General features: G+C 36.7%; 1 protein-coding gene across 8 annotated transcripts in view; it reads right to left on the bottom strand.

The window, feature by feature from the left end:
- The window catches only part of KDM4C (lysine demethylase 4C), a 416,591-nt gene that overhangs the window by 146,619 nt on the left and 254,086 nt on the right, over window positions 1-15,886 (bottom strand). For 7 of the 8 annotated variants that reach the window (XR_009737991.1, XR_009737992.1, XM_061425318.1 and 4 more), the window contains exons 13-15: window positions 13,139-13,320; window positions 11,014-11,227; window positions 9,012-9,088 (exon numbers count right to left, since the gene is read on the bottom strand). Coding sequence is in view for 6 of the 8 variants with exons in the window: in XM_061425318.1 (XP_061281302.1) it covers window positions 9,012-9,088; window positions 11,014-11,227; window positions 13,139-13,320 (473 nt within the window). In the remaining 2 variants the exon portion in view is untranslated. Of the gene's footprint in view, window positions 1-2,835; window positions 8,378-9,011; window positions 9,089-11,013; window positions 11,228-13,138; window positions 13,321-15,886 lie in introns of those variants that run through there. The other variant, XM_061425319.1, reaches the window with a different exon arrangement.

Here is a 15,886-nt window from a genome sequence, read left to right on the forward strand (position 1 = left end):
TAACAAATTGAAAAATAAAAATCATATGATTATGTCAATAGATGCAGAGAAAGCCTTTGACAAAATTCAACACCCATTTATGATAAAAACTCTCCAGAAAGCAGGAATAGAAGGAACATACCTCAACATAATAAAAGCTATATATGACAAACCCACAGCAAACATTATCCTCAATGGTGAAAAATTGAAAGCATTTCCTCTAAAGTCAGGAACAAGACAAGGGTGCCCACTTTCACCATTACTATTCAACATAGTTTTGGAAGTTTTGGCCACAGCAATCAGAGCAGAAAAAGAAATAAAAGGAATCCAAATTGGAAAAGAAGAAGTAAAACTCTCACTATTTGCAGATGACATGATCCTCTACATAGAAAACCCTAAAGACTCCACCAGAAAATTACTAGAACTAATCAATGACTATAGTAAAGTTGCAGGATATAAAATCAACACACAGAAATCCCTTGCATTCCTATACACTAATAATGAGAAAACAGAAAGAGAAATTAAGGAAACAATTCCATTCACCATTGCAACGAAAAGAATAAAATACTTAGGAATATATCTACCTAAAGAAACTAAAGACCTATATATAGAAAACTATAAAACACTGGTGAAAGAAATCAAAGAGGGCGCTAATAGATGGAGAAATATACCATGTTCATGGATTGGAAGAATCAATATAGTGAAAATGAGTATACTACCCAAAGCAATTTATACATTCAATGCAATCCCTATCAAGCTACCAACAGTATTCTTCACAGAGCTAGAACAAATAATTTCACAATTTGTATGGAAATACAAAAACCACGAATAGCCAAAGCGATCTTGAGAAAGAAGAATGGAACGGGAGGAATCAACCTACCTGACTTCAGGCTCTACTACAAAGCCACAGTTATCAAGACAGTATGGTACTGGCACAAAGACAGAAATATAGATCAATGGAACAAAATAGAAAGCCCAGAGATAAATCCACGCACATATGGACACCTTATCTTTGACAAAGGAGGCAAGAATATACAATGGATTAAAGACAATCTCTTTAACAAGTGGTGCTGGAAAATCTGGTCAAGCACTTGTAAAAGAATGAAACTAGACCACTTTCTAACACCTTACACAAAAATAAACTCAAAATGGATTAAAGATCTCAACATAAGACCAGAAACTATAAAACTCCTAGAGGAGAACATAGGCAAAACACTCTCTGACATACATCACAGCAGGATCCTCTATGACCCACCTCCCAGAATATTGGAAATAAAAGCAAAAATAAACAAATGGGACCTAATGAACCTTAAAAGCTTCTGCACATCAAAGGAAACTATTAGCAAGGTGAAAAGACAGCCTTCAGAATGGGAGAAAACAATAGCAAATGAAGCAACTGACAAACAACTAATCTCAAAAATATACAAGCAACTCCTATAGCTCAACTCCAGAAAAATAAATGACCCAATCAAAAAATGGGCCAAAGAACTAAATACACATTTCTCCAAAGACATACAGATGGCTAACAAACACATGAAAAGATGCTCAACATCACTCATTATCAGAGAAATGCAAATCAAAACCACTATGAGGTACCATTTCACACCAGTCAGAATGGCTACGATCCAAAAGTCTACAAATAATAAATGGTGGAGAGGGTGTGGAGAAAAGGGAACCCTCTTACACTGTTGGTGGGAATGCAAACTAGTACAGCCACTATGGAGAACAGTGTGGAGATTCCTTAAAAAACTGGAAATAGAACTGCCTTATGATCCAGCAATCCCACTGCTGGGCATACACACTGAGGAAACCAGAAGGGAAAGAGACACATGTACCCCAATGTTCATCGCAGCACTGTTTATAATAGCCAGGACATGGAAGCAACCTAGATGTCCATCAGCAGATGAATGGATAAGAAAGCTGTGGTACATATACACAATGGAGTATTACTCAGCCATTAAAAAGAATACATTTGAATCAGTTCTAATGAGGTGGATGAAACTGGAGCCTATTATACAGAGTGAAGTAAGCCAGAAGGAAAAACATCAATACAGTATACTAATGCATATATATGGAATTTAGAAAGATGGTAACAATAACCCGGTGTACGAGACAGCAAAAGAGACACTGATGTATAGAACAGTCTTATGGACTCTGTGGGAGAGGGAGAGGGTGGGAAGATTTGGGAGAATGACATTGAAACATGTAAAATATCATGTAAGAAACGAGTTGCCAGTCCAGGTTCGATGCACGATACTGGATGCTTGGGGCTAGTGCACTGGGATGACCCAGAGGGATGGTATGGGGAGAGAGGAGGGAGGAGGGTTCAGGATGGGGAACACATGTATACCTGTGGCGGATTCATTTTGATATTTGGCAAAACTAATACAATTATGTAAAGTTTAAAAATAAAATTAAAAAAAAAAAAAAAGTGCTGCATTCAATGTGCCAGCAAATTTGGAAACTCAGCAGTGACCACAGCACTGGAAAAGGCCAGTTTTCATCCAATCCCAAGAAGGGCAAGGCCAAACAATGTTCAATCTGCCGTACAGTAGAGTTCATTTCACATGTTAGCAAAGGTAATGCTCAAAATCCTTCAAGCTAGACTTCAACAGGATGTGAACCAAGAACTTCCAGATGTACAAGCTTGATTTAGAAAAGGCAGAGGAACCAGAGGTCAAATTGCCAACATCCGTTGGATCACAGAAAAAGTAAGGGAATTTCAGAAAAACATTACTTTGCTTCACTGACTACAATAAGCTTTTTACTGTGTGGATTACAATAATCTATGGAAAATTCTTAAAGAGATAGGTATAACAGACCACCTTCTCAGGTAAGGTCTCAGGTAAGGTCTCCTGAGAAACCTGTATAAAGATCAAGAGGCAATAGTTAGAACCAGACATGGAACAAAAGACTGGTTCAAAACTGGGAAAGGAGTACGTCAAGGCTGTATATTGTCACCTGCTTATTTAATTTATATGCAGAGTACATCAAGAAAATTTCTGGGCTGGGTGAAGCACAAGCTGGAGTCAAGACTGCATGACAAAGGTCCATATAGTCAAAGCTATGATTATTCCATTGGTCATGTATAGAGCTAAGAGTTAGACCATAAAGAAGACTGAGCACCAAAGAACTGATGCTTTTGAACTGTGGTGGTGGAAAGGACTCTTCAGAGTCCCTTGGACAGCAAGGAGATCAAACCAGTCCATCCGAAAGGATATTATTGGATATTCATTGGAAGGACTGATGCTGAAGCTGAAGTTCCAGTACCTTAGCCACCTGATGCGAAGAGCCAACTCACTGGAAAAGACCCTGATGCTGGGAAAGATTGAGGGCAGGAGGAGAAGCAGGTGTCAGAGGATGAGATGGTTGGATGGCATCACCAACTCAATGGACATGAGTTTGAGCAAACTCCAGGAGACACTGAAGGACAGGGGAGCCAGAGTACATCCTGGATAGGGAAGTCCTAATTATACGGGGTGGCAAAGAGTTTGACATGACTAAATGACTAAACTACAACAGCAACCTAGTTTACTATTTCATTATACAGAATTTTTTTAAGTTTTTTTTTTTTTTTAACTTTTTCATTTCAAAATCTACCTTTTCATAGCATGGCAATATCTCTTCAAGAATATAATATGCAACTGTGTATTCTGCTATATAACATTCAAATAAAAATATTTAAACAAATTTTTCTAAATTAAGAGTAAAGGGATATATTGAAATAAAAAGAAATCCCGAAGATAATACATAATGCATAATATGCATTATCCAGAAGATAATGCATATTGCATAATCCAAATAAAATTACAGTAAGGCCTTGAAGTCACTTTTTTTAAAAAATGAAAGTTTCCTTGAGCATATAAAAATTACACTGATCCAGCCAATAATTACCAAAGTCACTTCAACTCCTGTACTTTTCTGTAACTCATCACCTTTGACCAGGTTAAGAAGTACAAAAACAAATTTAGATTTCATGAAGGTGCCCAATTCTTAAGGAAAACTAATTAAAGCAAAATGGAAATACAAAACAACACAGAATCAAAGGATTTCAGGGTCAGTAAGAGGCCTTAGACAGTTGTCTCTAATCGAACCTTCTCATTACATTGCTTTTAAATCTTCCTCTAATTAAGATTTTAGATTTCAGGTATGTGAGTTACTATGTCTACCCTGCCTTGCCCTGCAAGAATTATATAAGGTAATTTAAAAAGCTCCCTAGTATGACATAGCACAAAAGACACTGGAAATTTTCACTGACATTGAAAAACAACAGCACTGGCTTAAAGCTACCATGGACAGAAGACTGACAACTCATGATTTGTCAAAGTCATAAACCTGAGTATGACACAACTTTCCATGATATAAATTACCAATCTTCCCATGAAATTTCCACTCCCATTTACACCACTAAAACAAAACCTCACATTCCCCCTACCTCAAAAGAAACATCCAAATTTCCTGGAGAGAAACAACCACCAAAGAGCTATACTATCCCTAAAGTTTAACCTCTTAACCTGCTTATAGTTTGTTCTTTAGAAAATTCAATAATATAAATCCTTTAGAAGATAGCACAGAAAATCCTTCTGTGGTTATTAGCATACTACCTCTTAATACTCTACAGAGTATTAAGCACATGAATTATTACTGTTTAGGATAAAAGTATTCAGGTTATCAGTTCAATCCACACATTTAACTAACATCCTCCTTCATAATTAGAAGTGAAGCTCTAACACAGAATTCAGGTATTTCACAGAAATACTCAGAATTTAAAAAAAATTTTCAAAGTAGGAATAAAAAAGAAAATGGTGGAGGGAAAAAACCTGAAAGAAAGCAATACATATTCAGCATTTTTACAGTGCGAATATTATGTTTTTAATTAGTGGTAACTTACTCACTATAAAATGGAAGCTGATGAACAGATTAGATATAAACTCTAGTAATTTAGGTCAAAAGTAATTAGATACAAATTAAGACTCAAAATAACTAGAAGCACATTCCAGAATCAGAGTGTTGACATTCAACACCTAAAAACAGAACTTGGTAATATTTAGAATATGCTCTTAAAGTGCTACTATAATGAAGGAGTACAAACTGCTCCAAAATGAATCACATAGTCACAAAAGAGCTGGAAACGAAACAGAGCTGCAAATAAAACATTCTAATAAAGCTGGGTTATAAGCTTAACATTTATTACATAAATACATGTACAGCTTCCATACAGGTCTATTTATCTGAGCAGTACTGAAATATGACAAACAGGCACAGAGCAATGATATTTAATTAGAACTATGAGAGCTACAACCTTATGTCACAAAAGACAGGTATTTGGGGAATTTCTTAACTGTTTCATTTTGTTTCACTTGAATTTGGGCTTAGAGCCAGGATTCTAGAATCCAAGTTAGGGTGTAATTCAAAATTTGTAAGTCATCTCTTTCTCTACTACATATAGTTAAGGCTGCAATACAGCCTTTTGTTTCTCATTTTAATTGATACAAGTGGATAAAGTAAAAAAAAAGTAGCAAAATCAAATACACTGAGGACTAAACCAAGACTTCCAGAAATGATGAGAATGCTGAAGGTCACAGATAAAAGCTCTATAAGTTCAGAAATGATCCAACAGTACACCAGGTATTAGGAGTATTATAGAGAAATGAGACAAAGTTCTGGTCTTCAGTTACTGAAAAGCGAGCTGAGCAGTTTGGCCCACATGACTTCCATTCCTTAGAACTGGTAAATAAAAAGACAGCTGGTCTGTGAACACTAATTCCAGCACATCCGCAACTACCAACCCCAACTACCTGTTAATGTACGACTTCAGTTAGTTAGCTGAAATTCATTTATTTATGGCCAGGATTTGCTGAAATAAACCTTATGATGCCTTTACTTTGAAAGTGTAAATAGTTGATACTTACTTATATAATACAGTTACCATTATAGTTTCCCTCTTTTTCTCCTGTTTTATTGAAATATAATTGACTTATTGTATAAGTTTAAGTTGTACAATGTGACAACATGATATATCTCTATATTGAGAAATCATCACTATAATAAGGTTAGTTAACACATCCATCACCTCACATTAAATACCTTTGTGTGTGTGTGTGTGTGTGTGTGTGTGGTGAGAACATTTAAGATCTACTTTCTTGGCAACTTTCAAGTATCTAATAAAGCACTGTTAACTATAGTCATCATGCTGTACATTACACCCTCAGAATGTATTTGTAATTGAAGTATATACTCTTTGACACCTTCACTCATTTCCCTCATTCCCTCAGCCCATGGCAATTACCAATCTATGCTCTGTATCTATGAGTTCAGGTTTGTATTTCTGTTGTTGTTGCTTTGCTTTTTTTTTAATTCCACATGTAAATGGAAAGCATACAGTATTTGTCTATTTTTGACTTATTCCACTTAGCGTAACACCCTCCAGTTTCACCCAAATTGTAGCAAGAGAATTTCCTTTTCTTATGGCTGAATAATAATCATTGTACATATGTGTGCATGTGTGAATGTGTTTGTGTGTGTGTGTGTATAGAGACACTTTTTTTTATCCATTTGTCCATCAACAGGTACTCTTTTTAACCTTTAATTTTTATTTTTTGATCTTTAAAAAATAGAACTACCACATACGATTCCCACACACACCTTATGAAAATAAATATAAGGTGTTTCAGGTACCCTCTTCTTACCTCTAAGATTTTCAAAGCAATAATCATTAAAGGAAATATAATTAACTGAAACAATCACATTTGTTGTATAAACACATATCTCAAGCAAAATATGTTACTGGAGTCATTTGTATTCATGATGAATAAGCCTTACTTTCACAAACTATGTTTAAAACAGAAAATCCCAGGAAATACTTAGTAATCAAGAGTTAGTGAACTAAAAGCCAGGATTGAAATATCATTTGACTTCAGCCACACTGTTAGATTTCCATTAGGTTCTTTTAGAGCTTCCATCCAAAAGGAGATCAGCGCTCCTCTGGAACCTAAAACTGACAGTATGAGATTGGTTCCTAAGAAGACAAATCTAAGTGTACTTCCCAAATGCAACCATTCCAGCCACAAAACCCAAGAATCATACTTAAGTGCTTAGTAAAATATAAATATTGCAACACACAATGCCATACTAAATAAGGGTGTTAAGGCCAGAATATACTTCTCTGCAATGCTTAAAATGAAATTCAATTATTTCTCAAGAGAAAAATTTAGAAATAGAGCTTCATGGACAACGTTCACTCAGAATGGATAAACTGAAAAATAATAATAATAATGATAATTGGCCCATTGTGAATTTAGATCATTTCCAATTAGAGCTAAGAAATTATGCAGGTCTGAAAAAAATCAATGCAAAGTTGTATTCAAGAGCTCCTGTCTTTATCGCAAATTAAGAGAGATTTACATGGTGTCAAAGGCATGCTGTATTTTCTCAGGGTACAGAGAGGTTAAGATTAATAGAAATATGCTTTAAATCAGTTGCAGAGAGTGATTAATCTAAGTATTTCCTTCTGAAGACATGCTAAAGGAAAACAACATAATTGCTAAGAAGCAGTCTTGGAATCAGGGTGGCTGACTGAGGCCTAGCCCTGGCACTGCCATGCAAAGGACAATGGTACCTTGGGGTAACAGGACTGCTCAGTGTGTGAGCATGGAGCCAAGCAGTAACTGCAGATGGAACAGAGAATTCTTCATGCCTTGGTGAACTGAATTAGAGTAGCTCTAAATTCTAAATCTACACTTCAGGGTGAAAGAGGGGACATTATCAACAAAACTGACTCTACAAGACTTTGCTTTGGCTCATATAATACGAATAGAACCAGCATGGTAAACAAGACCTGAATACATATATTACAGCAGGACTTCCTGGCTGTTTTACAGATGCTGTGCAGTTATACAGTTTTTGTTAATGTAATGATCAACCAAATAAAGTATCAAAATGTTATCTGGGCCAACTAATGGAAAGAATTCTTAAGTTGGAGATATTACCTCTAATATCACATAGATCAGATTATCTGGACTATAAAAATGGTCCATATTTTCCCCTGCTTTCCCCTCACTATCCGAAGTGAATGCCAGCAATAAAATCATACAGAAAGTCACTCTTACAGATGCCTTTAATTTATAGTTACCATATGTCTATTTCCACACTGAGAGCTAAACATACATAATCATGACATAAATTTTCATCATGCAAAACATGGTCTTTACATTCCGCCTCAGGGTTTTAACTTTGGCTGCAAGTAAATCTAATCCATTGTCATTAGAGATCATTAAGGAATAAAGCAAAGGCTACTACTATAATCAAAATGAAGCTGAGCATCTGTTATGAGATCAAGAATGAGGGATACAGTCTTGAGATCTGACCGGTCTCCAACTTCAACAACGTTCTGATACATCTTGAAAGAGAATTTTTAAGAAAAATTAAGGCAACACATAATCAAACTGTAAAATGAGTGAACTGGTAGATTAATGGAATGGAGTGCAATGCTTGGGTGTAAGCTAAAGTTTCTATAGTATCTTCAGGGAAAACAATTTAGGTGAAGAGAAATCTGTGTTTCCCAAACAGAGAATAATTTGGTGTTGTAGTTTCTGTCTCAAGTTCACAGCAATGTTTAGCACAAAACACTTTAAAATTTGCTAAAGTATGAATGTATAAATGAATAAACAGGGAAGAGCTACGCTAGTGGAATAGTTGTGAATGAGCATGGTTTCCTCAGAGGTCCCTAGAGATTCCTATCTTCACTGTCACTCAGAATACTTATTTTCTAGAACTGCAAAACTGAGCTGGGAAAGAACGTGAAGCAGTATTTTGGACACGCTCTAAAAAACTGCTAGTCTCTGTAGGTTCCTGAGGAGAGGGTGATCTCTAGAAATGTATTTAACATTTCCACAGTAGATACAGAGATACTCAGTAGGATGATTTGGAAAGAGAAGACTAGAAAAACAGGGAAGGGTGAAACTGCACACAAAAGTACATGTACCACTAGATTTAAACGGACCCACAATGGACGGAATGAATAAGCCACTTACTGCTGTCCATGCATTTCTCTTGCACCGGGCACATAGCCATCCATCACAGATCTCATGAGAAGGGATTCCATAACAACCTACAAAATAATAGTATGGATCCATTAATTAAGCCTTTTGTATTTTGTGAATATGACACATTTTAGCCACTGAATAAATAAAATCAGAGCAACAACCTACCATACCATTTTTGATTCTCATTGCTTAGAACAAAACATAAACAAGGCTGGCTCAGAGACACTTTTGGTTCTCACACCTTATACCTAACAGGATATCACTGCCAGGAAGCATGAGAGTAGGCATCTAAACAGTTAGCAATGCTCACACTAGTTATCATAAAGAATACTAATGATAGTACTTGAATGGGCAATAATAAAATCTCTAAACTTTCAGGTCTAGTCCTTTACTCATATAAAACATATTTCAAAGTAAGCTGCAATTTATGAAGCAAAGTTTGGAGAAATTTTAAAATGGTACAGTAAATAAACCTTAACAAAATATTTCTGAACATAAAAGTATATGCATAAAATTAATGTAATTTAAAACTACACTTCAAAAATTACATTTAATTAGCTTTAATTTCAGTGATACGGACGAAGGATACACAATTCATGGCTGGTGATGAAGAGATATGTTCGATTTTACTTGTCTATTCAGTACATGCCTGACTCAACAATTTAAAGAGATGGCTGATGATGTAATTACATGATATATGTAGCAATTATATGGCTCCAACAAACATGTGTTACTCTGGCTTCCTGAAAAAAGAGGGCTTTGAAATGAATAGAATTTAAAGAAGTAATTTTTAATATCAAATTTCTATAAAATTTGACTTGGGAAGGGAAAATAACAGAAATGTAATTACCCAAAGAAAAGCCTATAATAGTTAACCAAGATCATAAAATGTTTAGTTCAAGTACATGTTCATAAAATATTATGGCTAAGTTGCACAGTTAGTGCATTCTGGAGTCAAGATTAAATCCTAACTTGTTTGTAAAATGATGCTATGCCTCTCATATACATATAACCGTGTAGAGTGAGTGAGTGAGTAAGTGAGTGAGAGTGTGTGTGTGTGTGTGTGTGTACTGAGTGTCTTACAGACTGATGAAGTAAATAAGAAGTTTAATATAATTATATTTCAAACACATGTTCAAATTCCGTGGGGAAGCTGAAAGTATCTAATAAATAAATGCTTGATAGCCAGGCGATTTGAACCTTAATATAAGACTGGTATTACTGTGGGGTAAATACAGAATGTAATACATATATCATAAATCATTCATACCACATTGACAGACTCACACCACACCTAAGAAGGTTAATAAAACATGTGACTTGGTAAGAGCTTGAATACTAAAATGCTTTAAAATACAATTGCAATGAATAACTGATCCATTTTAGATTTATACATTTTAGAGGGTTTAGATGACAGATTAACCTATAAAAATGTATTTGCCATTAACGCAATTATGTAAAAATAGCAAATTGAGACAGGTATAGAGCCTAACGATCTCAGTCCTGGGGGAAAACTCGAAGGACTGTTTTCCCCAAAATGAAGATCTCCCTACTCTTACAAAGAATAAAATTTTAACTCAGGAATTAAATTTAACAACAATTCCCCAAATCACCAAAAGAATACTCATTCTTTTTAAAACTTACAAAGGAAAATAGTGATGAATCAACATAAGAGACTAAAATTAAGGTTTTATAAACTATATCTTAAGTAAAATTCAAGCATGTGAAAGGAGTCCCGTGGTGACTCCACATGGGGACCCCAAAAAAACAAACCATCAGACCTGTTCTCCACTGATACCACATAAAATACAAGAAAGGACGATTATACCTTTCATACGTTCATTAGAAGAAATATGAGAAAGAATGATCTAATCATTAATGATGCCAATAGTTCACTGTGATAGATTTGACAGGCTGCAGAGGGGTGAGAAATAAAGACTATGTGAAGCACTAAAAAAGCCAGTGATTAATGACTGATAGACTCATTTACTTGCATGAACCCGTACGCGACACTTTGCACAGGAAATCAGAAGGCTTGTTCCATCCTCTTCCAGGAAGGCATTAGGTGGAGAATATTCTATATTTTCTTCACTATAAATAAAACACATCTCTGGAATGAGGGGCTTAGTCTTTCCTCCTGAAGTCACCACTTCATCTAATTTTGTCTCCCATCTAGAATCATTTTCTTCATTGCTGCTATCTGGCTGAAAAACACAATATTTGCAAATGAGCAAAAAATACAGAAAGGAGCTCAAATCACTTGCTTTGGATAGATCCAAGAAAAGCTATTTCATTTACTAATTTTTCACTTCTGTATTGTTTCTTCTTGTCCTTGTCCTCCAACTATCACCTCTGCTCCCCAGGTTCCCATCCAGAAGCTAAGCTGAAGGAACAAAAGGAGATTCTATATGTCCACTATTACAGAAAGAGATGGGCTACTAAAATTATGTTCTTATAGACAAAGTTTATGAGAAGCAATGATCCTTCCGATGAACTTTTTTTGCTTCTTTATTTGCACTAGGTTAATAGATCTGATTTCATTTACTGAAGAATCTTACCTGGTTACACCTGAAGGAGAATCTTCAAAGACCTCAGTTTTAATTTCTATGACAGTATTTAGAGAGTTTTTGAAGGTTTTTGTCTCATCACAAAGTTTTAAAACAGCAAGACAGAAACATCTAGCAAATGACATCAGATAACAAGGCATAATATGCAAACAAAATTGTCATCTCTGACCAAAATATAAGATATTCATTGTTTATTTGAATATAATTAATGAACTATCTTATCCCAGAAACCTTATGTTAATAAATTTCCCCAAATCTTATAATTTTAGTTGGAATTTTTTTAATCATTAGGGAAATATGCAGGCAGATTATGATACAGAAATAAGAATCAAAACAAAGGTAAATTTTTCAAGAAAACATAGAAATTTAACAATGGGAAATAAAAATAAAGTTAATCACTCCCTAATGCCTCATTCAGATGAATGAATGAACTACTTCCTCTATTTACAAAGTTCTGAGAATATGGCACATTATGCATTTTTATGCTCTGAAATGTCTGAACAGAATTACTTCATGTGGAACTTTAAGAACAATGTGATCTTGAATAGAATATTTCTGATTCTATTAGTGAAAATATAATCCAGAACACAATATTCACAACAATACACTTTATAATATTGTATATTAAAATGGACCTAGTAGTTCTACCCTTGCTGCTGCTGCTGCTAAGTCGCTTCAGTCATGTCTGACTCTGTGTGACCCCATAGACGGCAGCCCACCAGGCTCCGCCATCCCTGGGATTCTCCAGGCAAGAACACTGGAGTGGGTTGCCATTTCCTTCTCCAATGCATGCAAGTGAAAAGTAAAAGTGAAGTCGCTGTCATGTCTGACTCTTAGCGACCCCATGGACTGCAGCCCACCAAGGCTCCTCCATCCATGGGATTTTCCAGGCAAGAGTACTGGAGTGGGGTGCCATTGCCTTCTCCGAGTTCTACCCTTACCAGATTCCTAAAGATCATTTTGTTTTGTTAGTGCTGAAGAATGTGGCCCTCTGTGATCTAAGACGCTTTTGGCATAACATATATGACATGACATCTGAAAATAATACCAAGAATAGCTGGCTGATGGGGATAAACTGGACAATTTGGTTTGCACTGAGTCCTGCTGTGTCTTTTGCATGTTCTACATGGAAAGACAAAGAGAGGTATTTCAAATGTGAGCCCAGAGCTGACATTTATATGATTGTGAGTAATATTTTCAAACATAAAGCAGAGACTAGGTCTAAGTTCTCTCTCTGCAAGCTTCTACTATTTTGAAGCTTTAAGGTCTGTGTTTCTTGGTCAAGTGGGTAGAAAGAAAGGTTCGAATTAACCGTTGACTGAAATAAATTAAGACATTCAAAAATAATAAAGCACTGTTAAAGAAAAGTCTCTCAAGTGGCATGCAGGAATTCTGTTTGATGCTCTATGATGGTCATTAGCTACAGAAGAACTAATGGTTTCTTCACTGTGTGCATACTAACTACAATGATTCACCTGTGTTTTTACAGCCACACAGGAAGTGCTACAGTGAAAAGAAACGTGGGCAGGGGCCCCTCCCGCCAGCTACCTTGTAGTAGGGCATGAGCAGAGCACAAATGGCGCAGTGTGGCTCCATTCTGCCCATGGCTGTGTTATACTCTTGCTCGGCCACAAAGTTTGGGGACTTCGTCTGCCAAAGGTGAACCAGAGGCTTTGCCCAAGACTCGGTTTCTTCCACTTCTTCCTCAATCGATGGAACCTCAGGCAACTCTGAAGAGAAAGGGTATGAAAACACAGTGAGCAGGGTCAGTTCAGTTCGGTTCAGTTGCTCAGTCGTGTCTGACTCTTTTGCGACCCCATGAACCACAGCACACCAGGCCTCCCTGTCCATCACAAACTCCCAGAGTCTACCCAAACCCATGTCCATTGAGTCAGCGATGCCATCCAACCATCTCATCCTCTGTCGTCCCCTTCTGCTCCTGCCCTCAATCTTTCCCAGCATCAGGGTCTATTCCAATGAGTCAGCTCTTTGCATCAGGTGGCCAAAGTATTGCATTTCAGCTTCATCGTTAGTCTTTCCAATGAATACCCAGGACTGATCTCCTTGAGGATGGACTGGTTGGATCTCCTTGCAGTCCAGGGGACTCTCAAGAGTCTTCTCCAACACCACAGTTCAAAAGCATCAATTCTTCGGCACTCAGCTTTCTTTATAGTCCAACTCTCACATGCATACATGACTACTGGAAAAACCATAGCCTTGACTAGATAGACTTTGTTGACAAAGTAATGTCTCTGCTTTTGAATATGCTGTCTAGGTTGGTCATAACTTTCCTTCCAAGGAGTAAGCGTCTTTTAATTTCATGGCTACAATCAACATCTGCAGTGATTTTAGAGCCCGAAAAAATAAAGTCAGCCACTGTTTCCACTGTTTCCCCATCTATTTGCCATGAATGGGACCGGATGCCATGATCTTAGTTTTCTGAATGTTGAGCTTTAAGCCAACTTTTTCACTCTCCACTTTCACTTTCATCAAGAGGCTCTTTAGTTCTTCTTCACTTTCTGCCATAAGGGTGGTTCTCCCAGCAATCTTGATTCCAGCTTGTGCTTCTTCCAGCCCAGTGTTTCTCATGATGTACTCTGCACAGAAGTTAAATAAGCAGGGTGACAATATACAGCCTTGACGAACTCCTTTTCCTATTTGGAACCAGTCTATTGTTCCATGTGCAGTTCTAACTGTTGCTTCCTGACCTGCATACAGGTTTTTCAAGAGGCAGGTCAGGTGGTCTGGTATTCCCATCTCCTTCATAATTTTCCACAGTTTATTGTGATCCACACAGTTAAAGGCTTTGGCATAGTCAATAAAGCAGAAATAGACATTTTTCTGGAACTCTCTTGCTTTTTTGATGATCCAGCAGATGTTGGCAATTTGACTTGTGTAGTCAAGTGTGCCTTAGGAAGCATCATTACGAACAAAGCTAGTGGAAGTGATGGAATTCCAGTGGAGCTATTTCAAATCCTAAAAGATGATGCTGTGAAAGTGCTACATTCAATATGTCAGCAAATTTGGAAAACTCATCAGTGGCCGCATGACTGGAAAAGGTCAGTTTTCATTCCAGTCCCAAAGAAAAGCAATGCCAGAGAATGTTCACACTACCACATAATTGAACTCATCTCACACGCTAGTAAAGTAATGCTCAAAATTCTCCAAGCCAGGCTTCAGCAATACATGAACTATGAGCAGGGTACTCAGGGAAAAACAATTACGTTGATCATAAAAGACGCACACATTCCAAAGTACCTGTGATATTAATGTCGGAGTGGAAACCAGAAATGAAATTGGCATCCTCCTCATCATCGAGCACTACCTCTGATTTGAGAGCCAGACAAACCAACCCACTTTCCACACCTTCCCTATCCTCACCCCTCCTCTCAGCTCCACAACTTCTTGTTTCTTGTGCTACCCCGATACCTCCCAGGGTAAGAGTTTTAATATGTGCAAGATTATCTTTCAGCTAGCACAGGAATTCACTAGCCACTATCTGCCTTACCAATATTTTTAGTTCCCTGGCCTAATACAGCAGATGATTTAATTTAAAATTATTAATTTTATTTCATTTAATTAACTTTTATTCAAAATTCATGACAAATACCATTTACAGACTGACTATTGTATGCCAAGCAATATAGTACCATTACATGGATATAAAAGACAATACCTAAGCCAAATCTCATTTGTTCAATGATTCCCCAGAGGGTCAAATCTCTTTAAGTATGTGTATCTGTTAACATGAAAAGGGCAGAGATCCATTCCACAAATATGTCATTTTACAAAATTTTACAGAAGGCCAGAAAAATACAAAAAGATATAATAGGTTATGAGAAGAAATTCCTCACGCTTATAGCAGAGGACAGTGTATCAAAACAATGGCAGCAATCACAGCTACATCTAGTACTTAATGTTCACAGCTGTGACACACTCTAAACTTCCTCTGCAGTAGCTGTCTCAGTGCTGCTAATAAATACTGTAAAGCAATGTCTTCAAGTCCCAGAAGGGGTATTCCCATGATCTAAAGAGCTCCTGCCCTTGCCCTGGTGACTCACCTGTGTTAAAAAAAAAAAGTCAAAGTGGATTTGCTGAAGTGGAAAAGTAGGAAGGGCTAAATGAGGCTGAAAATAACTCTAAAAACATCAAATGCCAACTGAAGCAAAACGGAACAATCCTGTTCCTGTTTCTGTGGTGGTGGTGGTATTATCCTTATTATTACTATTATACACAATAGAAATGCTTAACGTTCAGTCAGGGACAATGTTTGAAACAAAACTAAGAACCTTTGCC

The sequence above is a fragment of the Bos javanicus genome, chromosome 8, assembly GCF_032452875.1.
Source record: "Bos javanicus breed banteng chromosome 8, ARS-OSU_banteng_1.0, whole genome shotgun sequence".
NCBI classification, from domain to species: domain Eukaryota; kingdom Metazoa; phylum Chordata; class Mammalia; order Artiodactyla; family Bovidae; genus Bos; species Bos javanicus.